We start from the raw sequence: 25,516 nt of genomic DNA, 5'->3' as shown, positions 1-25,516 counted from the left end.
TGGACATGTTGGGCCGAAGGGTCTGTTTCCATGTTGTAACTTCTATGATTCTATGATTCCCTTTCCACCGAAGCCCTGCTGAGCTACATAGAATTACATAGAATTTTACAGCACAGAAACAGGCCATTCGGCCCAACTGGTCTATGCCGGAGTTTATCCTCCACACGAGCCTCCTCCCACCTTACTTCATCTCACCCTATCAGCAAACATATCCTTCTATGTGTGGTTCAATTCAAAGCAGACCTTGGATGGAAAAGCACATCTCACCATTCGTATGCGCAGTGAGCTGAAATTCCACTGTCTACACCAGTCCAGACCTTTTTATTAAAGCCCAAACATAGAGATGTAAGGAATCTTACAACACCAGGTTATAGTCCAACAGTTTTATTTGAAAATCACAAGCTTTCGAAGGCTTTCTCCTTCATCAGGTGTGTGTGGGATTCCTTGAAATTTACCGCATATATAGACAGAGAACAATGCCTGGTGATTTCCAACTGCCCGTTATTAAGGCATTCAAAGGAATTGAATAGTGTTCAGACAGAGAGACATTAGATACAAGACTACTGAATATACAAACGGCCAGAATGCCATCCGACAACTCATCCGCTTCATCCTGGATCACAATGTCTTCACCTTTGATAACCAGTTCTTTACCCAAACACACGGAACAGCCATGGGGACCAAATTCGCACCCCAATACGCCAACATTTTCATGCACAAGTTCGAGCATGACTTCTTCACTGCACAGGACCTCCAACCAACGCTATACACCAGATACATCGACGACATTTTCTTCCTATGGACCCACGGCGAAGAATCACTGAAGAGACTACACGATAACATCAACAAGTTCCATCCCACCATCAAACTCACCATGGACTACTCCTCAGAATCGGTTTCTTTCTTGGACACACGAATCTCCATCAAAGACGGGCACCTCAGCACCTCACTCTACCGCAAGCCCACGGACAACCTCACGATGCTCCACTTTTCCAGCTTCCACCCTAACCACGTCAAAGAGGCCATCCCCTATGGACAGGCCCTGCGAATACACAGGATCTGCTCAGACGAGGAGGAACGCGATGGACACCTACAGACGCTGAAAGACGCCCTCGTAAGAACGGGATATGACGCTCGACTCGTCGATCGACAGTTTCGATGGGCCACGGCGAAAAATCGCATAGACCTCCTCAGAAGACAAACACGGGACGCAACCAACAGAGTACCCTTCGTCGTCCAGTACTTCCCCGGAGCAGAGAAACTACGCCATGTTCTCCGCAGCCTTCAATGTGTCACCGATGATGACGAACACCTCGCTAAGGCCATCCCCACGCCTCCACTACTCGCCTTCAAACAGCCACTCAACCTCAAACAGACCATCGTTCGCAGCAAATTACCCAGCTTTCAGGAGAACAGCGTCCACGACACCACACAACCCTGCCACGGCAACCTCTGCAAGACATGCCAGATCATCAACACAGATACCACCATCACACGAGAGGACACCACCCACCAGGTACATGGTTCATACTCCTGTGACTCGGCCAACGTTGTCTACCTCATACGTTGCAGGAAAGGATGCCCCGGAGCATGGTACATTGGCGAGACCATGCAGACACTGCGACAACAGATGAATGGACACCGCGCAACAATCGCCAAACAGGAGGTTTCCCTCCCAGTCGGGGAACACTTTAGCAGTCAAGGACATTCAGCCACCGATCTTCGGGTAAGCGTTCTCCAAGGCGGCCTTCGAGACACAGGACAACGCAAAATCGTCGAGCAGAAATTGATAGCCAAGTTCCGCACCCATGAGGACGGCCTCAACCGGGATCTTGGGTTCATGTCACGCTACACGTAACCCCACCAGCGAAAAAAAAAGTTATCTGTTTTTAATACAACTGGTCATTCTCTCTCTTTCTCTTCCTTTCGGATGTTTCTCTCTCTCTCTCTCTCTCTGTCTTTGGTTCTGGCCGTTTGTATATTCAGTAGTCTTGTATCTAACGTCTCTCTGTCTGAACACTATTCAATTCCTTTGATTGCCTTGATATCGGGCAGTTGGAAAGATTATCTGTAATCACCAGGCATTGTTCTCTGTCTATATATGCGGTAAATTTCAAGGAATCCCACACACACCTGACGAAGGAGGTAAGCTCCGAAAGCTTGTGATTTTCAAATAAAACTGTTGGACTATAACCTGGTGTTGTAAGATTCCTTACATTTGTCCACCCCAGTCCATCACCGGCATCTCCACATCAAACATAGAAAGTACTCAGAAGGGATTAAACTAAATATAAGTAGATCTTCAATGAATTCCGACTGCAACAGCTGCAAATCCACTGTCACCAATGCTGTGCAGCAGATGCACTGGAGTGATACATGGCAACTGTAACAAGGGCTCGAACCTGACCCCTGTGGGTTGATGAGAGCACAGTAAGATCTGAAGATGCTGGACCCTGGTACCAATAAGCAGGTCACAGATTTCTTTGAGAGGACAAACTCTATGAACTTTGCTTGAGGAACAACAATTCCAACTTCTGCATTCAGGGACAGAGCCTCAGCAAAGGTCGAGAAAATGTTACACTGACAGGAGGGAGAAAGCGCGAGAGAGAGAGCGAGAGAGAGAGCGAGAGAGAGCGAGAGCGCGAGAGAGAGAGCGAGAGAGAGCGCGAGAGAGAGCGCGAGAGAGAGAGAGCGCGAGAGAGAGAGAGAGAACGCGAGAGAGAGCGAGAGAACGCGAGAGAGAGCGCGAGAGAGAGAGAGAGAGCGCGAGAGAGAGAGAGAGAGAGCGCGAGAGAGAGAGAGAGAGCGCGAGAGAGAGCGAGAGAGCGCGAGAGAGAGAGAGAGAACGCGAGAGAGAGCGAGAGAACGCGAGAGAGAGCGAGAGAGAGCGAGAGAGCGCGAGAGAGAGAGCGCGAGAGAGAGAGAGCGCGAGAGAGAGAGCGAGAGAGCGAGAGCGAGAGAGCGAGAGCGAGAGAGAGCGCGAGAGAGAGCGCGAGAGAGAGCGCGAGAGAGAGAGAGAGAGAGAGCGCGAGAGAGCGAGAGAACGCGAGAGAGAGCGCGAGAGAGAGAGAGAGAGCGCGGAGAGAGAGAGAGAGAGCGCGAGAGAGAGCGAGAGAGCGCGAGAGAGAGCGAGAGAACGCGAGAGAGAGCGAGAGAACGCGAGAGAGAGCGAGAGAGAGCGCGAGAGCGAGAGCGAGAGAGCGAGAGAGCGAGAGCGAGAGAGCGCGACAGAGAGAGAGCGCGACAGAGAGAGAGCGCGAGAGAACGCGAGAGAGCGCGAGAGAGAGAGAGAGAGAGCGCGCGAGAGAGAGAGAGAGAGCGCGCGAGAGAGAGAGAGAGCGCGCGAGAGAGAGAGAGAGAGCGCGAGAGAGAGAGAACGCGAGAGAACGCGAGAGAGCGCGAGAGAGAGAGCGCGAGAGAGAGAGAGAGAGAGCGCGCGAGAGAGAGAGAGAGCGCGCGAGAGAGAGAGAGAGCGCGAGAGAGAGCGCGAGAGAGAGAGCGCGAGAGCGCGAGCGCGAGAGAGAGAGAACGCGAGAGAGAGAGAACGCGAGAGAGAGAGAACGCGAGAGAGCACGCGAGAGAGCACGAGAGAGAGCACGAGAGAGCACGAGAGAAAGAGAGAACGCGAGAGAGTGAGAACGCGAGAGAGTGAGAACGTGAGAGAGAGAACGCGAGAGAGCACGAGAGAAAGAGAGAGAGCGAGCGCGAGAGAGAGAGCTAGAGAGAGAACGCGAGAGAGAGAGAGAGAGAGAGCGAGCGCGAGAGAGAGAGCGAGAGAGAGCGAGAGCGCGAGAGAGAGCGAGCGAGAGTGAGAGAGAGCGCAAGAGAGCGAGAGATAGAGCGTGCGAGAGATAGAGAGCGCAAGAGAGAGAGAGATAGAGAGAGAGAGAGATAGAGAGAGCGCGAGTGTGAGAGTTTGTGGTACGTGTGGGTGCGCGTGTGTGTGTGTGTGTGTGTGTGTGTGTGCGTGCGCGCTGCAGCTGCTCTTCCATAAACTTGTATGTCAGGCTCTGGCATTGGTGACAAAAAAAAAGTCCTCAACTGCACTGCCACTCAGAGGTTCTGCTTCAGTCAGTCTTGTCAGAGAGTCACAGCCCAACAAGATCTGATAATGGGCAGGTTGACTCTTATGGGGATGGAATGCCCCCATCACTCACTTCTTTTCAACACACTCTGTCAGACCAAGATTCACATCATATGTTCAGTGAGACAACTGATAAATAACTGATGAATGAAGTTTCCAACGAGCACTCACTGCGGTGATGACATTCCCGTCATGCATTCGAACAGCTTCATCCACAAGATGCAGTTTGTCTTTCAAGGAGCGAAACCTCTCGAAGGAGTACATCTGAAAACCATATCAGACAAAAAAAAAATAAAAGTTAAAGAGTGTGGTGTGTGAGTGAGTGAGTGAAGACTATGATCAGTTTGAAGTTATCCTTTCTCATCCAATATAAATATAATTTTTGAAAGCAAGAGCTAGTGCCAGCACGGCCGCTGGCTCGCTGCAGTCGGCCGCCGCCGCTGGCTCAGCCACTGTATCGCTGAGTTAAAGAGGGAGGGGAGGAAAGTAAATCAGCTCTCTAACGATCCCTGGAAAGCAAGCGTGTGTGAATGTCAGGTGAGGACGCGGAACAGGTTCAAACGTGATGCCCCGCAAGGCTGAATCTCCTGCACTCAGTCTCCAGGCTTACACATTAATAATGACCACTGGGGCAAGGAAGTGGAAAATGCCTGGTGCCAGTGGGACTGAACCCCAATAAGGAGTCAACACCTTCAGGAAAGGAGGGGAGAAAAAGGGGGAGGGGGGGAAAGGGAGAGAAAGTGCGACAGAATATTATTTCATTTTCACCATACCCTGCCTTTCTGCATCTGTGTAACCGTCTCCAGAGGGCTCCAGTCAATTGAGATGTCCTGTGGAAAGGGAGCCGGAAAACACAAGGTAAATCTCCACAATCAGGATCTTCACAATAATGTACAGTTAGTTCAGAGCCAACTCCTTTAACATCAGATAGACAGCACTTATTTCATTTAAGTGATAACAGGTTGTTAAAGGGAAAGGAACGTGAGGGAAAGAAGCATTTTTCTACATATGTATGTCCGATATTGTTAAGTCTTAGTACCTTCAATGAAAGAAACTATAAATACCCACCTTACGAAAGAAATGTTTTTAAATGTCAGGAGTGAGCCCATGGTGCTGTTTTCTAAGTAAGCAACATCTTCTATTGCAGAGAAGTGAATGCAAAACTTTCCCACCCCACAAGCTACAACTTGCATTTATATAGCACTTTTCATATGAAAAAAAAAAGCCCCTTGGTGCTTCACAGTAATCAGCTGGCGGCAAACTGCGACAAGGAAAAACGTGTCGCTGGGTGCAGGAGCTTCTGGTGCAGCAGCTTTACATATCCTATTAGTGAGAGGAATGGGGGGGGTACGGGGTGCGGTGAGTTAGAGCAATGTCCTCCGGCCCCTGGGACGCTGCTTCGGATGGGATCCAGACTGATGGAATAAAGGTCCTCTCTCCCCTCTCTCCTGCACGGTGCAGCACGGACCAGTGAGGCAATGGGCTTTACTGCCCGTAAATCAGCATCACTCAGCACCAAATCTGGCGACCTCGCTCAGAGAGGTCACACGGACAAGCTGGTGTACGAAACGTGAAACTAGTGCAAGTAAGGGTGCTGCTGTGGGGATCGGGCTCAAAGGGACATGGGAACAGGAGTAGGCCATTCAGCCCCTCGAGCCTGTTCCGCCATTCAATGAGATCATGGCTGATCTGTGACCTAACTCCACCCGCCTCGGCCCCATCCCCCTTAATACCCTTGGCTAGCAAAAATCTATCGATCTCAGATTTAAAATTATTAATTGAGCTTAGCGTCCACTGCTTTTGGTGGGAGAGAGTTCCACACTTCCACCACCGTATGCATGAAGAAGTGTTTCCTAACTTCTCTCCGGAACGGCCTGGCTCTGATTTTAAGCTTATGTCCCCTTGACTTAGACTCACCCACCACCACCACCAGGAGGAAGGAGGGTCGGCAACCAGAGGACACAGATTTAAGGTGATCGGCAAAAGAGCCAGAGGTGACATTTCTTTATGCAACGAGTTGTTCTGATCTGGAACGCGCAGCCTTAAAGGGTGGTGGGAGGCGATTCAATAGTAATTTTCAAAAGGGAATTAGATAAATGCTTGTAGGGAAAAAGCTGGGGAGTGGCACTAATTGGATCGCTCTTTCAAAGAACCAGCACTGGCATGATGGGCTGAATGGCCTCCTCCTGTGCAGTACCTACTATATGATATGATGCTATCTACCCTATCAATTCCTTTCAAAATCCTAAAATCCCCAATCAAATCACCCCTTCACCATCTGTATTCCAGGGAGGCTTCACTTTGCAGCTGGGTAGGTTATGGCTGAACCGAAAGGGGGGGTGCCACTGCCAAAGGTCTTCCATTCCCCAGCGGTGACAACCCTCACCAAAGATTCACCAAAGAAATTCACCATTTAAAATTCCTATTGCGGAGAGAGAACCAATTTACAACTCAGCTGGTAACTTACACAGACAGATTAAAATAAACTCATTCAACCCACCTTGTAATCGGCCTTTGATTTACGGAGATCGGGAGCATAGCTCGTGGTGGCTGAACCTATGACAGCTGGCACAGAAGTATTGAAGAGTGATTAAAACTTTGACCACTTAAGAGAAAGCGAATTGTGTCTTTTCTTTCCTTCCCCCCCTCCCCCAACGCCCTGCGCCCCCCGCTTGTCCTTCCCCATGTTTGAGCCCTATCCCAAGTGACCAGCTCCAAAGTTCCTCCCAACAAGACAGTGTAGGCAACATTCACGACTCTCTAAAGGGAGGTCCCAGCACAGGGTATAAGAGGGAGTCATGAGCTCGAGCTCGGGGCCAAGGGCCTCCCCAGCCGCTCTATGGCCCAATCTCAAGACTCCCTACTAAAGCTGTGAGTGTGGCCAGCACAGCAACTCTCCCTTCAATTCTTCCTTCCCCGCCCCCCACCACCCTTTTGAGGGGTGGGGAGGAGGGAGGGGGGGGACAATTGCATAATGTCCCCACTGTGCCATAGCTGAGATTGGGAAGTCAGTGTGTAGAGAGCAGTGATCTCGGGCCCAGTTCCTGCCACTCCGCCACCCAGCCCAGGAGCCGAAGCACCGAGCTGCCCGAAGAAGCGACTTCAACAAAACCACCGCCCCCCACCCACCCCACCCCCACCACACCACACCACCATCCAACCCCCACCCCACCCCGCCCCTACTCCCCCCACCATCCCCCAACCCCCCCGTCGCCACCCCCACCCACCCCGCCGCCAACCCCCCCGCCACCCCAACATCCCACCTCCCCGCCCACCACACCCAACCCTGCCACCACCCCCACCCCCCCCCAACCATTTTACGTTATTTTGATACTTTCATTTCAAAAGCAATTGAAACGGATAAACCAGGTTTTCTTAAAAAAATAGAAATATATTAAAAAACTGTTTTAAATCAAGGCTACAAGAAGTTTGAGTGGAGGGGCAACCAGCAAGAAAGACAGCTTGGTTCAGTTGGTTTCATGCAGGTGGGGCTCAAGCCCCTCTCCGAGACTCGAGCACATAATCTGGTGCTGAATTGTCGGAGGTGCCACCCACAGGTGAGGCCTGTCTGCCTGTTCTGGTGGTTTGAGTGGGCAGTGAAGCCCCCATGGCACAATTTGAAGTTAGTCTCCCCCCCCCCACCCAACCCCCGTGTCCTTGCCAACACCACCAAAATAAAAAAATAATCACATTAGCTGGTCATTACCATTGTGTTGGAGCTTGCATTGTCTATAATGGTGCAATCATTTACCTACATAACAACAGTAATTGCACTTCTAAATAATTGATTCTGAAAGGAGGCCAGGGCAGCACAGCCCACTCTCAAAGGGAGGTCCCAGTGATAAGGCTTATGTGAAGATTGACATGACATGGCCTCCCATTCCTCATCATTTCAAAACAAATGAACTTTTCATCCTTTTGACAAAGCGGACTCTCTAAGGCCTTCTAACCCCCAAGCCCAGCATGAACTAATGCCGACAATATAATCCACCTCATCTCCTATCAGACTTCATCCATCTTTGGTGATGTCCTGCACTACAGATTATAACTTTCTGGATCAGGAGGATGAACTCTCCCCCCACCGCCCCCCCCCCCCCCCCGAGCTGATTCCTCTCCTCACCCTAGTCCAGAGACGCCAGGACCGATTGTAAATGCCCTGTTTGTGAACGGCCAGCTCAGCACCCACCAGGGGTCGAAACCAACACCTTTTCCGATCCGTGTGGCACCACGTGCCGACAGTTGGTGCACTGACCGACTCGAGACACTGGCCACGGGGCTTTTGTGCGAATTCGAGGCAGCAACGGAAAAGGGAGCAAACCCGTCACCCCGCCAACCCTACGGAACTGACGAGAGCATCGAGGTCTCTCAGAGGTGCGTTCAGTCCGCCGGCCACACAAAGCACGGCTCGCCCTGCACTGCTGTGACAGCGCAGCCCTAACCAGCAAAGAAAGGTCAGCAATTCAGGACAAATTAAAAGGTCTCACATAACCAGAACTGAGAGGTTATACCTATCAGGAAAGATTGAGCAGGCTGGGGCTCTTTGCTCTCGAAAAAAGACTGAGGGGTGACCTGGTAGAGGTCTTTAAGATTATGAAAGGGTTTGATAGGGTAGACGTAGAGAAGATGTTTCCACTTGCGGGTGAGACCAGAACTAGGGGCCAGAAATATAAGAGAGAACCTAGTGGTCAAGACAACACTAACAACTATCTTACTCTAACTGTAATTATTATTATTGTTGTTATTGTTTGTTATGCTCCTTAGTTATTTATAATACAAATAATCTTCTTGTTATGATATATGTATTGTACATTATAATCGAGTGTTTCTCTCATTGACAATAAAATTGCAGAAACATCAAATGATGACATGGGAAAATGGCATATATTGCCAATAGCCTGCAGACCTATAGACCCAGCTTGCTCTCTGTGTGGTTGGACATAACGCTTGGTGAAATTCTGAGACTCGGTGGTACGACTTGCCCAACAACGCCACCCCCCCACTCAACTCTCCCCACCTAAGTACCCGCAACCCGCGACCCCTCCCCTTGGCTGTGGCGTAACTGGATATGACAACGTGGACGAGCCACGTAAAAACTCGAAACAGACACTCATTTAATGGAATGACGTTCCAAGAGTGTATCTAAAATAGTCACTAATAAATCCAATAGGGAATTCGGGAGAAACTTCTTTACCCAGAGAATGGTTAGAATGTAGAACTCGCTACCACAAGGAGTGGTTGAGGCGACTAGCATAGATGCATTTAAAGGGACGCTAGATCAGCACATGAGGAAGAAAGGAATAGGTTATGCTGATAGGGTTAGATGAAGATGGCGGGGGGGGGGGGAAGCTCGTGTGGAACCTACAAACCAGCATAGATCAGTTGGGCCAAATGGCCTGATTCTGTGCTGTACATTCTATGTAATTCTATGTAAACTTACAATCGGAAAGCGACTGGAAACTCCCAGGCCGACTGATCCCAAATAAAGCAGTCGAAGGATCCCTTTTACCTATGGAATAAGACAGTCCCAAAGTCAGGTGAGTGCAGACAGCCTGAGACTGATGAACACTGGTTTATGCAGCTCAAGGGCAAGGTAGCAACCTTGCTTTACAACAGTCATATTTACCCGGCTTCAGAATACAATGGCACCACCACAGAAACAGGGATCACAGTATCTTTCCACCTCTGTTATTTAACTGGGCACACACTTATTTCTAAACGCTCAAGGCCTTCCACGACCAGTGGGCACCACAGGGACTGGAGTGCGTAGTGGACATCGGTAATAATATTATTTAAGTTTATAAGTTTCCTTTGTTCTATGGTTTAGTTCCTTATTAGTCGTGTCCCTCCAAAAAGGGGGCACTTTTGTTTGTTTTTTGTTCAATGCTGCTGGTGCAAGAAGGCGGCTCACCACCACCTTCTCAAGGGCAATTAGGGATGGGCAATAAATGCCGGCCTCGCCAGCGACGCCCACACCCCATGAACGAATTAACAAAAAAAGGCTCACACTCATTTCTATGAACGGGATGATCACTGCTTCTTTGTTGTGCGATATACATATACACTATTAAAACTCTGGTCGGAGACATCTTCCGCTTGCCACAAGCCCACTCCGACTGCATTACGTCCAGTGATTCTGGAGTCAGGAACACGAGCTACAACAGCAAGCATATAGCACGAAGTGGAGGACGCGACATGCTCTACTCAAGAATAGCTACAGTAAGGATCCCATTTAACTCCAGATTGGTCATCCCTCCTCCCCAACCAGGGTTCCCACTCCTGACCGATATACAGGGAGCCTTCTGCAAGCGTGTGTGTGGACGTTGAGTGACAACAACAACAACTTGCATTTATATAGCACCTTTATCGTAGTAAAACGTCCCGAGGCGCTTCACAGGAGCGATTTTCAAACAAAAATTCGACACCGAGCCACATAAGGAGACATTAGGTCAGGTAGAGAGGCGGAGAGGTTTAGGGAGGGAATTCCAGAGTTTAGGGCCTAGGCAGCTGAAGGCACGGCCGTCAGCGGCGGAGCGATTTAAAATCGGGGATGCGCAAGAGGCCAGAATTGGAGGAGCGCAGAGATCTCGGAGGGTTGTAGGGCTGGAGGAAGTTAGAGAGATAGGGAGGGGCGGGGCCATGGAGGGATTTGAAAACAAGGATGAGAATCTTTAAATCGAGGGAGCCAATGTAGGTCGGCAAGCACAGGGGCTGATGGGTGAGCGGGACCTGGTGCAGGTTAGGATACGGGCGGCAGAGTTGTGAGGTCCTCTATGGTTGAATAGCCTGATGACACTCATCGTCACGGCTCACACGTGAAGGGCGGCCCCTTGGGTGGGGGTACCAGAAGGCATCCAGAACCCGTGGAACTAGATGGGAGCCGAAGCCGTCGGGGTGGGAAGGGCAGAAAGCGATCAAGAGTGCGAATGGGTTTCTTACTTCCAGGGATAAGAGGGAGTTTGAAGGTCGGTGGTTGCGATCTGATGCATTAGTGTGCAGGTGTCGCCGAGCACACGTTGGCCAATTCACAGTGTTCAAAACTGAGCAGTGGTGAGAAAAATCCACAGGGGGGGGGGGCGTCAGGGAGGAAATGTCCAGAGTTTTTTTTCCCTTATTGGCCTTGGGATTTTCTCGGTTTTTTTTTTCCCCTCTCCCAGGAGATTACGTCTCTGCGGAGAGCGGGAAGTGTCGAGTCACGATGTCCCGGCCGTTGTGGTGTGTGGGGCAGGCTCAACGGACCAGCTGGTCTCTTCCTGCCCGCCAATTTGGTCTGTTTGTTTGTAGCACGATAAGTCAAGTCAAAGCCAATGAGGTCGTCGTTACCTTTGAAAAAGCTGCTTAATGAATATGCAGAGGCAGGCTTGGAAATAGCCTGCTGCGTGCTGTCGGTTTGAGATCTTGCCGATCCCTGGTCTCGGATGTCACCTGCTCGGACGCCTGTCGCGTTCTCTTTGATTGACCAAGAGATACCTGTGGGGGGGGGGGGGGGGGAAATAAATATATAATTCAGAAGTACACCAGATACAGGCATAGGGTTCCAAGGTACCAAAATGCCTTCCCTTCACCCCAGTTGCATTCCAACAACCTGCCGCCAGGTCTATTCCAATGCTACTTTCCAACCGGTTCCCAGTGTGACGGGGAGCATTCATCATTTTTTATCTGCCTCCTACGTTACAACAGTGGCTAGACTTGATTTAGTACTTCATTGGTTGCGAAGCGCTTTGGGACGTCCCAAAATCGTGAAAGGTGCTATATATTAAAAAAAAATGCAAGTCTTTTCCAGTCTTTCTCTGCAAGAGATGCCTCTGTAGGGTGATCGCGAATCCGGACCCCACCTTGTGAAGAATTACATATGCCATACTATATCAAAATACAACGTCACTCCATCCAACTCCCATCGAGGACACAGACTTTTCCCCCTCCAAAAGGCATCAGTTTCCTTACTGAGGTACAGCTCCAAGGGTGCCTGTTGCCTTCTAGGTAGCTTCCCTAGCCAACGAGACACCAAATCACGGAGGTACCATTCCAACAGATGAAGTGGCCCCCACTCAAGTGGCCATTCTCCGTGCGTGGGCCTGTGTAGGCTATTCAACCATGCAAGGCAGCACAGCTGTGCCAATCCCATCCAAAACACACATCCAGCCAGAGCCACCGGATACTGATCATAGAATTATAGAAACAGGCCATTCAGCCCAACTGGTTTATGTCGGTGTTTAGAACATAAAAACATAAGAAACAGGAGCAGGAGTCGGCCATGCGGCCCCTCGAGCCTGCCCCACCATTCAATCATGGCTGATCTTCTCCCTCAACTCCACTTTCCCGCCCTATCCCCATATCTCTTGATTCCCTTAGTGTCAAAAATCTATTCCTCTCAGTCTTGAATATATTCAACAAATGAGCATCCACAGCCCTCTGGGGTAGAGAATTCCGAAGATTCACAACCCTCTGAGTGAAGAAATTCCTCCTCATCTCGGTCCTAAATGGCCGACCCCTTATCCTGAGACTATGACCCTTGGTTCTAGACTCTCCAGTCAGGGGAAGCAGCCTCTCAGCATCTACCCTGTCAAGCCCTCTAAGGATTTTATACATTTCAGTGTTTATGCTACACACGAGCCTCCTCCCACCCTATCTGCGTACCCTTCTAAAAAAAAAACTTTCCCAGATGTTCTCCCACTGAAAAATACTCCACTTTATTTCCCAGAACTCGATCCAACACTGCTTCCTTCCTCGTTGGGCTGGAAACATACTGATCGAGAGTGGGAACTCTGAGAGGTTTCTCTTTATCCCTTTCCTACACTGGAAGCCATTTGTAAAGAAAGAACTTGCATTGATATAACACCTTTTTGCACCCTCAGGATATCCCAAAGCTCTTCACAACCAATGAATAATGTTTGAAGTATGCTCACTGTTGTTATATAGGTAAACAAGCAAGTAATTTGCACAAGCGGTCCCAGTTATGACCAATCTGTTTTTGATGCTGTTTGGTCGAGGGGGGGAATATTAATTGGGAGAACTCTCTGCTCTTTGAATAGTGATGTGGGATCTTTTGTGTTCACCTGAACAGACAAAGAGGAACTCGATTTATCATTTCATCCGAAAATGTCAGCTGAGCTCAAGTCCTGGAGTGGGGCTTGAGCCCACAACCTTCTGATTCAAGAAATGCTACCAACTGGATCAGGCTGGCACAGGCCATTCTCCTGCTCTCTCTGCTGCCCTGGGTGAATTTGGCCAACTCAGCAGAGACTTAGAAACCCTCATGCGGTGCACTGACCCAGCGAACCAAGGGGAAAACACAAATAAATTTAAACGCTGCTGCTTGTGATGTTAACGCTGTTCCCTCACTTCTCCAATTTTAAAATGTATTTTATACTTACGTTGTCCTCATGTGTCAAAGTTTAGACAGGAAATGAAACAGATGATGAAAATGTACTATGTAGGCAGCACTGACTAGGGCTGTCCAGGGGAACAAGTGGAGCAGGAATTCCTCCCCTTTTCCCCACCTGAATTGATAATGGAAAGATATCATTTAACAATTTGTATCCCCATTACAGTGGTCAAAATATTTATGCAGTGGCCTATCCTGAGTTTGTTGAACTTGCCTGGGTGCTACAATTAGCCTCAATGGCCCACAGATAGGGAGGCAAAAAACAAAATCTCGTCAGCGTTCCCACTCTTGATTGCTAACCGGTGACCCCTGCTGGACAGCAGATGTGTGTCCGAGACATGAGGGGCGGACAAGATTGGGCTTGGCTGTGAGGTCTCATGTGGTTGAACGGCTGCCCAACACTCGCTTCTAAGTGCAAACACGGGGAGGATCTGGAGGGAAGCCGTGGAATGTGTCCTGGAAAGGAGTGTGTGTGTGTGTGTGTGCGCGCGCGCGCGCGTAGCGGGGCGGGGCGGTGGGAGGAGAGTCGGTGGGGAGGGGGTAATAGCTACGGTACTTACTTCCCACTGGCTCCCCACTCCAGCTGACCTTCTCCACATCGTCGTCATCATCATCCACGATGCTGCGTAGACTGTTCACCGCTCGCTTGGACTCTTTCAGCTGAAGTGACAATACAATGAAAACTGTCAGATAAAACGTACCACAAATGTGACGGCCAAGAACGATGGAGCAAGAGCAGTTACGTTCAAAAGACGATAAGGCACCCAATGTCCACACACATGCTCTTGCCAGCAGGATCACTGGGTTCATATGTTTAGTGCTGACCAGAGGAGCACTGAGGCCAACTATACCAGCCCCATTGTCGCCCCAGTCCATATCAGCTAACTTGGTACAGAGCTCTGCAATAATATTTATATCACTCCAGGGAGGGTAACCATGCTGTCAAATAAAATGTTTTTATTTAGTTATTCTGCGATCTGCCCTTCAACATAATTTGTTCAAGGGAGAAAATGGATAAATTTCCTACTCCACTCAGTCCCCAGCTGTATTTTTTTTTACTATCTTCAGTAACGAGTTGTATTTATATAAAGCAGTCCTCAGATAACCTAGTATCTCAGAGTGTTTTGCCAGTAACACACAGTGGATGAAGTGGTGGGCAGAACAAAGACGACTGGATACAGTGACACCACTATTTCCGGCCAGAATGGCGATGATAGGGTAATTCCCCCGTCAATCACACCCGGAGACCGCACTGCTCCAAGTGACGGATTGATTTTACGCACATAATTTGTATTGTGTAACTATCCTCCACTCACTGCATTTAGCTGGAGAAATAATCAATTTGCATTATGTTCTCCTTCGAGCAGAGAAGGTCAAGAAGAGATTTGACAGAGGTGTTTAAAATCATGAAGGGTTTTGATAGAGTAAATAAGGAGAAACTGTTTCCAGTGGCAGAAGGGTCGGTAACCAGAGGTCACAGATTGAAGGTAATTGGCAAAAGAACCGGGGGGAGATGAGGAAACATTTTTTTTTTATGCAGCGAGTTGTTATAATCTGGAATTCACTGCCTTACAGAGTAGTGGAAGCAGATTCAATAATAATTTTCAAAAGGGAATTAGATAAATACTTTAAAGGGAAAAATTTGCAGGGCTATGGAGAAATGGCAGGGGTTTGGGACTAATTGGATAGCTCTACCAAAGAGCCGGCACAGGCATGGTCGGGCCGAATAGCCTCCTTCTGTGCTGTAACATTCTATGATTCGGTAACTATCCTCCACTCACTGCGTTTTGCTGGAGGAATAATCCTGCTTTTATCTGGAGACTTCGCCGTAGTTTTAGTCATGAGTTCTGTTTGTTGTAGTTCATAGAGATTCTGTTTAAATAGACTCTCTTTGCTGAGTAATTGACTGCTTGCTGTAAAATAGACTGTTTACTGTAAGTCCTGTCGTAAATCCTGTCCTGCCTCCAACTCATTGGCTGACACAGTGGTGTCAATTGACAGCACAAACAAAGAATGCACAATCCCAAACAATTTAAAGAGTCGTCCAATTGAATGGTGGAACAAGCTGGAGGGGCTGAATGGCCTACTCCTGTTCCTCTGTCAGCCCCAAGGGAAAGTAAATGACCACTGATCGCAACCTCCCTCTAATGGAAAAGATGTGAGGCAGAGCAGAGGCCAAGCACTTTGATGTGAGAAAAGGAGAATGAAGGAGGGAGAGTCGCTGCAATTCCAAGCAGCCAGTCCGGAGACTGTAGTCAGAAGCTTGTGGGCAGATCACCTGCGGTTGGGGTGCAGAAAAGGGAGGCAGGGTGTAAAGGAAGGAATAATTATAGGAAACTGAATAAAGGAGGATGTTTAGACTTTTAACATCCTCAAGTTACATCCTTCAAAACAAATAACCGTCTTTCCGCTGAGCCGTTAAACCAAGATCCTATCTGCCTGTACAGGTGGTCATTAAAGATTCCATGGCACTGTCCAGAAGAACAAGGAGTTCTCCTCGTGACCTGGGCAACAATCCCCTATCAACCAAAACCAAAAAAAAAAGATTAACTGGTCAAACATTGATTTCCTTGCTTATGGGAACTTGCTGTGCACAAATCATCTTGTGCATTTGTCTAATCCAATAGTTGATAGTGCTTTGGAATGTCCCAAGGACATGATAAGGTGCTATGTAAGTTCTTTCTTTTTATCCAGAAGACTGTTATGCAGGACAGAGCACTTCTAATTCAACTCCAGAAAATATTTACCACAGTCGGAAAAATCAAGGGAAAAGAATCTGATCAGGAAAATTATATACACGCTATTTACTTGCCTCGGTAAATTCATCATCATCATCAAACATGAAAGCTTTACATTTTGTGTTGTTCCAATATTCTTCTTCGTCATTTTTATTTCTGTTCATCTGCAAATAAAGTAGAAATACTGGATAAAATTGTATTAATCACAAACTTTTATAAAATGCAGCAACAATTCTCAACCTCAACTGGTGGTTCAGGGGGTATATGCAGCAGCCAGTGCAGTTCTGACCCACTGAGGCCGGGGGGGGGGGGTTCCAGGATCAATCTTTGATTTGTGCTGAGTTAGCTGATCTCAGTCAAGGCAGCAGTGGAGGCACCAGAATTGACCTCAGCATTCCAAAAGAGCAACAAAATCAGCCACGTTATTGCTCGCTACCTGAATGTGCTGCCCTCCACAACCAAATAACGTGCTGACACTGACTGCTAAGATTCGCACATATGGCAAACAGTCACATGGACGAGATGCTGGAGTGACTACTGGCACTTGCAGAACTGTAGTTCAGCAAGAGGGTCTGTCTGCACCTTCAGGGGGGGGGGGGGGGAAAGAGGGGAGAAAAAAGGGGATATGAAAAAAATTAAATAACAACTGCATCCTTCAAGGGGTGAAGAGGAATAGGCAGTGAATTTTGTCCTGATTTCATGCATTTTTAAATAAAAACAACAAAATAAAGCCCCAAACAATCCCTCACAAAGACAATACCACTTTAATACCGGGAAGTGACACTCTCGAGGGTTTGGGCTGCCCTTTCGTGCTGCTGGCTGGCAGAGGCAGTCTCAGGACACACACCTCACAAGCTGATGAGTGAGTGAGTGAGTGACAGACAGTCAGACACACACACAGAGAACAGTAAGAGGAAGAGCCCACTTTTTTTAAACACCAGGTATACCAGTTTCTTTGTTTTTTTTAAATTAAGAGTTTATAACAAAGTAAATTAATGGTGACAGTCCCTCCATCCCTCCCTCCCTCCATCCATCCATCCAGCTCACACTCACCCCTGAACTCACTCACTTCCCTGCATCAGCCTCTCAGGAACAGGCAGCAGGCCGGGCCTGCGCATGCGCGAGGACGCCAGCGCCGCCGGACGTCAGAGTCCTTGGACTACAACTCCCGGCAGCGCTTGCGACGCACGGCGGAAACCGCGACTTTCAAGTCACAGGGGAAGGAAATTAACGACGTGCTGAAGCAGCAGCAGCAGGAGGTTCTTTTTTTAAAAAAAAAAGAAAATCTCCGCTTTTTTTTCCCCCTCGGTTTTTAATTACGGAGTCGCCGACGGAGCTCACATTCAGGGATGTATATTACTGCAGCACAATGCGTGCATCGATTAACTAGTCCCGTGCAGCATCCAGTTACCTTTACGTATGGACCGTATGATCAAAGTACCAGGCTCTGAGCTCCTGGTCAGAGAGACCTTTCAATCCACGCAGTCAACCCAAGGAATACGCGAGTGCAAAGAAATTATCTTATGTTCTTCACATTTCCTCCACCCACCCAACTCCAACCTACCATGAAAATAATTTAATTTCAATCCAGATTTATCTATCCTCTCTCATTTGGAGTGGCAGTCACTCATTTTTATTGAAAAGCTAAGGCTGACATTTATCATCAACAAGGGTGATACAGATTGCAAACCCACTAAACAAACAGCCTTGTTTGCTTTTAAGAGTAACATACCCGTGCACAGAAAGAGAAATTATCTATTTCTTTGTAAATTTGGGGTCGGCAAATCCTATGGCTCCCTACATTTGGATAGCTGACACTGTCTTCAGAATTTAAGACAGGAGCGTTCCTAAGGATGAGTCCATATTTCCAACAAGTAACCGATTCAGAAAAAAAATTGAGAAACATTATTTTAAAGCTGAATGAGCCAGGTAATGTGTCTTGACAGGTCTGATTGATGTAGGTCAGTGTGAAAAATAAACATATGCTTAAATTGCATCTGTCATTTTGGTCATGAAACCTGCTCGTAGCATTTTTCTGTTGTTGATAGTTCAGTTGATACTGCATGAGGTGGTGTTCACTGGGCTCCTGAAAAATACAGTTCAAGTTAGAATTTGGTTTCTCGATGCACTTCATAGAGAAAGGGAATGGGATAGAACTCTGATAATAGACGTTAGTTAATGATTTCCAGTTAACCAGTTCCACCGCTACTTTGGGCTGGTTTGGAGTCTTATATCTCCAGGGTTTCCACAGGCCAGGTCACGTTCGAAAGAGCAGCGGAAGGTGCGTACAGCCTTTCCACCATCTACAAGGCACAAGTCAGGAGTGTGATGGAATACTCTCCACTTGCCTGGATGAGTGCAGCTCCAACAACACTCAAGAAGCTCGACATGATCCAGCCCGCTTGATTGGCACCCCATCCACCACCCTAAACGTTCACTCCCTTCACCACCGGCGCACTGTGGCTGCAGTGTGTACCATCCACAGGATGCACTGCAGCAACTCGCCAAGGCTTCTTCAACAGCACCTTCCAGGCCCATAACCTCTACCACCTAGAAGGACAAGGGCAGCAGGCACATGGGAACATCACCACCTGCACGTTCCCCTCCAAGTCACACACCATCCCAACTTGGACATATATCGCTGTTCCTTCATTGTCGCTGGGTCAAAATCCTGGCACTCCCTTCCTAACAGCACTGTGGGAGAACCTTTACCACACGGACTGCAGCGGTTCAAGTAGGCGGCTCACCGCCACCTTCTCAAGGGCAATTAGGGATGGGCAATAAATGCTGGCCTCGCCAGTGACACCCACATCCCATGAATGAATAATAAAAAAAGACACGTGGAGTAGCAACACAGATCGTTTATGAAAATATACCTGAAGAATAGGCTGGGGGATGGGCACCGGGATGTACCATTAGAGAGGAGAAGCAAGGTACACAAAGGATTGGGAGAGATAGATAGCATTATAGAGTAAGAAACAGTACAGTATAAGGTGGGATCAGACTAAGAGACAATACAAGAAGGTCTAAGAGGTTTGCAGTGCATGTGTGTAAACAAGGTTAGTGAGCTGCAGGTGCAATTAGCCACATGGGAATACGATGTCATAGCGATAACAGAGACCTGGCTCAAAAAAGGGCAGGATTGGGTATTAAATATTCCTGGATACAAGGTGTTCAGGAAAGATAAGGAAGGAAAAAAAGGAGGCGGTAGGGGGGTGGCAGTATTGATTAAGGAGAATATTGCAGTGCTGGAGAGAGAGGATGTCCTGGAGGGGTCAAAGACAGAATCTATTTGGTTAGAGTTAAGAAACAATAGAGGTGCCATTACACTACTGGATGTATTCTATAGACCACTAACTAGTGGGAAGGATATAGAGGAGCAAATTTGCAGGGAAACTACAGAGAGGTACAAGAACTATAGAATAGTAATAATGGGGGACTTCAACTATCCTAATATAGACTGGGACAGTAATAGTGTAAAGGGCAAAGAGGGAGAGGAATTTCTGAAGTGTGTTCAGAAGAACTTTCTTGATCAGTATGTTTCCAGCCCAATGATGAAGGAGGCATTGCTGGATCTGGTTCTGGGGAATGAAGTAGATCAAGTGGAGCAAGTGTCAGTGGGGGAACATTTAGGGAACACTAATCATAGTATCATAAGGTTTAGATTAGTTATGGAAAAGGACAAAGAGCAATCTAGTGTAAAAATACTTAATTGGAGGAGATGTGGAGATGCCGGTGATGGACTGGGGTGGACAAATGTAAGGAATCTTACAACACCAGGTTATAGTCCAACAATTTTATTTTAAAATCACAAGCTTTCGGAGATTATCCCTTTCGTCAGGTGAGTGAGTGAAAGGTTCTCAAATCGCATATCTTATATTAGGCTGGGACACCATCACACCAATCAAAAGGTGTCGTTGGTGTTCAAACAGGCCAGTCACGGAGAACAGTACGTCCCAGTACACTGAATATACATTGTGTCAAGTTACACAGACAGAGAGAAAGAGACCCAAATGGCAGAGAGAGAGAGAGAGAGAGAGTATTAAAAACAGATAACTTTTTTTCCCCCTTTTGCTGGTGGGGTTACGTGTAGCGCGACATGAACCCAAGATCCCAGTTGAGGCCGTCCTCATGGGTGCGGAACTTGGCTATCACCAGCAAAAGGGGAAAAAAAAGTTATCTGTTTTTAATACTCTCTCTCTCTCTGCCATTTGGGTCTCTTTCTCTCTGTCTGTGTAATTGACACAATGTATATTCAGTGTACTGGGACGTACTGTTCTCCGTGACTGGCCTGTTTGAACACCAACGACACCTTTTGATTGGTGTGATGGTGTCCCACCCTAATATAAGATATGCGATTTGAGAACCTTTCACTCATTCACCTGACGAAGGGGATAATCTCCGAAAGCTTGTGATTTTAAAATAAATTTGTTGGACTATAACCTGGTGTTGTAAGATTCCTTATAATTGGCGGAGGGCCAATTTCAGTGGGTCAAGAATGGATCGGCCCAGGTAAATTGGAATCAAAGATTGGCAGGCAAAACTGTAATTGAACAACGGGCAGCCTTTAAAGCGGAGGTGATTCGGGTACAGTCTAGGTACATTGCCACAAGGGGGAAAGGTAGAGCAACCAAAGCCAGCGCTCCCTAGATGACAAAAGAGATAGAGAGTAAGATGAAGCAGAAAAAGATAGATATCAGGTTGACAATACAAGTGAGAACCAAGCTGAATATAGAAAATACAGAGGAGCAGTGAAAAAGGAAACAAGAGGGGCAAAGAGACAGTATGAGTATAGACTGGCGGCTAACATAAAAGGGAATCCAAAAGTCTTCTATAGGCATATAAATAGTAAACGGGTAGTAAGAGGACGGGTGGGGCCAATTAGGACCAAAAAGGAGATCTACAAAATTAATAGTCACTCGGACAAGTATGGATTAATAGGGGAAAGCCAGCACGGATTTGTTAAAGGCGAATCGTGTTTAACTAACTTGATGGAATTTTTTGATGAGGTAACAGAGAGGGTCGATGAGGGCAATGCGGTTGATGTTGTATATATGGACTTTCAAAAGGCGTTTGATAAAGTGCCGCATGATAGGCTTGTCAGCAAAATTGAAGCCCATGGAATAAAAGGCGCAGTGGCAGCATGGATATGAAATTGGCTAAGTGACAGGAAACAGAGAGTAGTGGTGAATGGTGGTTTTTCGGACTGGAGGAAGGCATACAGTGGTGTTCCCCAGGGGTCGGTACTAGGACCATTGCTTTTTTTGATATATATTAATGACTTGGACTTGGGTGTACAGGGCACAATTTCAAAATTTGCAGATGACACAAAACTTGGCAGTATAGTAAACAGTGAGGAGGATAGTGATAGACTTCAAGAGGACATAGACAGGCTGGTGGAATTCGCAGACACATGGCAGATGAAATTTAATGCAGAGATGTACAAAGTGATACATTTTGGCAGGAGGAATAAGGAGAGGCAATATAAACTAAATGGTATAATTTTAAAGGAGGTGCAGGAACAGAGAGACCTGGGGGTATATGTGCACAGATCGTTGAAGGTGGCAGGACAGGATGAGAAAGCTGTTAAGAAAGAATACGGGATCCTGGGCTTTCTACCTCTCTCCCCTCCTTTAGCTCTCAAAATATCCTGGTCGACATTCTTCGCTCACCAACACTACCAAAACTGATTATGTGGTCACTTATTGCTGTTTCTGGGACCTTGCTGTGCACAAATTGGCTGCCTAAAAAGGTGACTGCACTTCAAGAGTACTTCATTACCTGAAAAGTATTTTGGCATGTCCTGAGGATATGAAAGGTTCAATATCAAGTGCAATTCTTTCTTTTTTCCTCAAATGTAACTCATTGGCTGTGAAGCAGTTTGGGATGTCCTGAGGTAGTGATGGGCACGATATAAATGCACATTCTTTCTTTACTGAGAGAACGCTGCATTATCACAGGTGTGGCATTAAAGCAAGGACCATCTGCCAGTTCTGGTGGATGTTGAAGATCCATGATACCGTTCAAAGAGCAGGGACTTCTTCTGATGTCCTGGCCAACATTCCTCACCCACCCTGTAGTGGGTACGGTAGCTGAGTGGTTGACACTAGGTCCGGATGAAATGTATCCCAGGCTGTTAAGAGAAGCAAGGGAGGAAATAGCGGAGGCTCTGACCATCATTTTCCAATCCTCCCTGGCTACAGGCGTGGTGCCGGAGGATTGAAGGACTGCTAACATTGTACCGTTGTTTAAAAAGGGAGAAAGGGATAGACCGAGTAATTACAGGCCAGTCAGCCTAACCTCGGTGGTGGGCAAATTATTGGAATCAATTCTAAGGGACAGCATAAATCGTCATTTAGAAAGGCACAGATTAATCAAGGACAGCCAGCATGGATTTGTTAAGGGAAGGTCGTTTCTGACTAACTTGATTGAATTTTTTGAGGCAGTAACATAGGGGGTCAATGAGGGTAATGCGTTTGATGTAGTGCAAATGGATCTTAGTAAGGCTTTTGACAAGGTCCCACATGGCAGACTGGTCAAAAAAGTAAAAGAACATGAGATCCAAGGGAAAGTGGCTAGTTGGATCCAAGATTGGCTCAGTGTCAGGAAGCAAAAGGTAATGGTAGACGGGTGTTTTTGTGACTGGAAGGCTGTTTCCAGTGGGGTTCCGCAGGGCTCAGTACTAGGTCCCTTGTTTTTTGTGGTCTATATTAATGATTTGGACTTGAATGTAGGAGGCTTGATCAAGAAGTTTGCAAATGATACAAAAATTGGCCGTGTGGTTGATAGTGAGGAGGAAAGCTGTAGACTGCAGGAAGATATCAATGGACTGGTCAGGTGGGCAGAAAAGTGGCAAATGGAATTCAATCCAGAGAAGTGTGAGGTAATGCATTTGGGGAGGGCAAACAAGGCAAGGGAGTACACAATAAATGGGAGGATACTGAGAGATACAGAGGAACAAAGGGGCCTTGGAGTGCATGTCCACAGATCCCTGAAGGTATCAGGACAGGTAGATAAGGTGGTTAAGAAGGCATATGGGATACTTTCCTGGGCATAGAATATAAGAGCAGGGAGGTTATGCTGGAACTGTATAAAACATTGGTTAGTGCTGCATACAATTCTGGTCACCACATTACAGGAAAGATGTGATTGCACTAGAGAGGGTTCAGAGGAGATTTACGAGGATGTTGCCAGAGCTGGAGAATTTTAGCTTTGAGAAAAGATTGGATAGGCTGGGGTTGTTTTCTTTGGAACAAAGGAGGCTGAGGGGAGATATAATTGAGGTAAATAAAATTATGACAGGACTAGATAGAGAGGACCTATTTCCCTTAGCAGAGGGGTTAGTGACCAGGGGGCATAGATTTAAAGTAATTGGTAGAAGGATTAGAAGGGAGCTGAGGAGAATTTTTTTCACCCAGAGGGTGGTGGGGGTCTGGAACTCACTGCCTGAAATGGTGGTAGAGGCAGAAACCCTCAACTCATTTAAAAAGTACTTGGATGTGCACTAGAAGTGCCGTAACCTACAGGGCTATGGACCAAGTGCCGGAAAGTGGGATTAAACTGGATAGCTCTTTTTCGGCCGGCACAGATACACTGGGCCGAATGGCCTCCTTCTGTGCCATAGTTTTCTATGATTTTATGATGATTCTACGATAGATGAGTTACACAGAAGTTGTGAGTTCAAATTTCACAATGGCAAGTTGGAAAATGGAATTCAATGTGGGCTAGTACCAGAAAATGACCATGAAAGCTGCTATATTGTTGTAGAAATCCAACTCGTTCACTTCAGGGAAAGGAACCTGCTGTCCCTAGCTTACATGTGACTCCAGTACCTCACTATGTGGTTGACTCTTAATGCCCTCAGGCAACCGGAATGAGCAATAACTACTGCCTTGCCAGTGTTACCCATATCCCAAGAACAAAAATAAATCACAATACAATACCATCAAATAAAAGATGAATTGGTCATTTGTCTCAATGCTGTTTGTGGGATCCTGCTATGTGCAAATTGGCTGCTGCATTTTCCCGCAAAAAAGTAATGACAACACTTCAAGAGTAAAATAAAATGCTAATGGAATACTGTGTTTTATGATGAGGTATAGAATATAAAAGTCAAGATGTAATGATGAATCGATATAAAACCTTACTAAGACCAGAGTTGGAGTACTCTGTACAGTTTTGGGCTCCACACTATAGGAAGGATGTTGAGGCAATGTAGAAAGTACAGCATAGATTTACTAGGATGCTGCCCGATATGAGGAAATACAAATACAAATAAAGACTCGAAAAATTTAGGCAGTTCTTTTATTCATTCATGGGATGTGGGCATCGCTGGCAAGTTTTTGTTAGGACAGAGAAGATTACAGGGTAATTTGACAGAGGTGTTAAAAATTATGAAAGGATGGGTTGGAGAAACAGACTCTTTCCAATCACTGAGGGGGTCTAGAACGAGGGAACATATAAAGGAAAGGACTTGCTTTCACGTTGCGCCTTTCGCGACCTCAGGCCATCCCGGAAGGTCTCACAAACAGCAACGAGATACGCAACTTAGATAATCCGCTTTTTTAAGTGATGTTGGATGAGGGATAAATATTGGCCAGATTCCCCTGCTCTTCTTCAAAATAGTGCCCTGGGATCTTTTACATCCACCTGAGATGGCTTAAAGTCTCATCCCTGTCCTGGAGTGTCAGCCTAGATTGTGTGGCTGAGTCTCTGGAGTGGGGCCTTAAAGGCACAACCTTCTGACTCAGAGGTGAGAGAGATACCCACTGAGCCCTTAAAATTAAATGTAAGACAGCATGAGATTACTTAGAGTTTAGTGAGGTCATACCCTAAGGGTTAGCCTGGAACTAAACCCTCCCCCCAAACTAAAGCGGAACCCAAGTTGCAGCCTGCGTCACCGGAAGGCTTTATAAGGAGCTCTTCCCGGAAATTAACCGTTCAGAAGGTTGGACGCCATGACGTCTGTTTTTCTAAACGGCGAAGGCTCAGGGAACAAACAAAAAACCTGCGAGTGTAGTGGAACGCCGTTTAAATCACACATCGGACAGTTTCCGCCTCAAAGCAAAAATAATTAAATCCTTGAACCAACTAATTTTAAATAAAATAATGTGTACATCACGTAGGCGCCGAAAGGGCGCCTCGGGTGGAGGAGGAGAGTGTGCGGGGCGGCAGTGTGCCGTCAGGTCGTGGCAATCAGCGAGTGAGCGGGGCGGAAGCGTTGAAACGTCATGACAATTAACTGGGGAGAGGTGAAAAGACAGAGAGTGCGGGGCGGAAGTGATGAGACGTCATTGAGAAGCGGTGGGGAGA

At 47.3% G+C, this 25,516-nt stretch overlaps 1 protein-coding gene across 3 annotated transcripts in view; it reads right to left on the bottom strand.

Moving 5' to 3' along the window:
* The window catches only part of vipas39 (VPS33B interacting protein, apical-basolateral polarity regulator, spe-39 homolog), a 44,219-nt gene extending 26,899 nt beyond the window's left edge, over window positions 1–17,320 (bottom strand). Inside the window, exons 1-8 of one of the 3 annotated variants that reach the window (XM_067991060.1) lie at window positions 17,258–17,320; window positions 16,279–16,368; window positions 14,027–14,126; window positions 11,405–11,551; window positions 9,522–9,590; window positions 6,585–6,649; window positions 4,858–4,914; window positions 4,256–4,348 (exon numbers count right to left, since the gene is read on the bottom strand). In XM_067991060.1, the coding sequence (XP_067847161.1) occupies window positions 4,256–4,348; window positions 4,858–4,914; window positions 6,585–6,649; window positions 9,522–9,590; window positions 11,405–11,551; window positions 14,027–14,126; window positions 16,279–16,368 (621 nt within the window). In that variant the 5' untranslated portion in view covers window positions 17,258–17,320. Of the gene's footprint in view, window positions 1–4,255; window positions 4,349–4,857; window positions 4,915–6,584; window positions 6,650–9,521; window positions 9,591–11,404; window positions 11,552–14,026; window positions 14,127–16,278; window positions 16,369–16,975; window positions 17,104–17,257 lie in introns of those variants that run through there. The other 2 variants (XM_067991062.1, XM_067991061.1) reach the window with 2 other exon arrangements.
* Between the last annotated feature and the right edge of the window lie 8,196 nt (window positions 17,321–25,516).

The sequence above is a fragment of the Heptranchias perlo genome, chromosome 10 (assembly GCF_035084215.1).
Source record: "Heptranchias perlo isolate sHepPer1 chromosome 10, sHepPer1.hap1, whole genome shotgun sequence".
NCBI classification, from domain to species: Eukaryota; Metazoa; Chordata; class Chondrichthyes; order Hexanchiformes; family Hexanchidae; genus Heptranchias; species Heptranchias perlo.
Note: the sequence above shows the minus strand (reverse complement) of the source record. Positions and strands in the feature narration are given on the sequence as shown.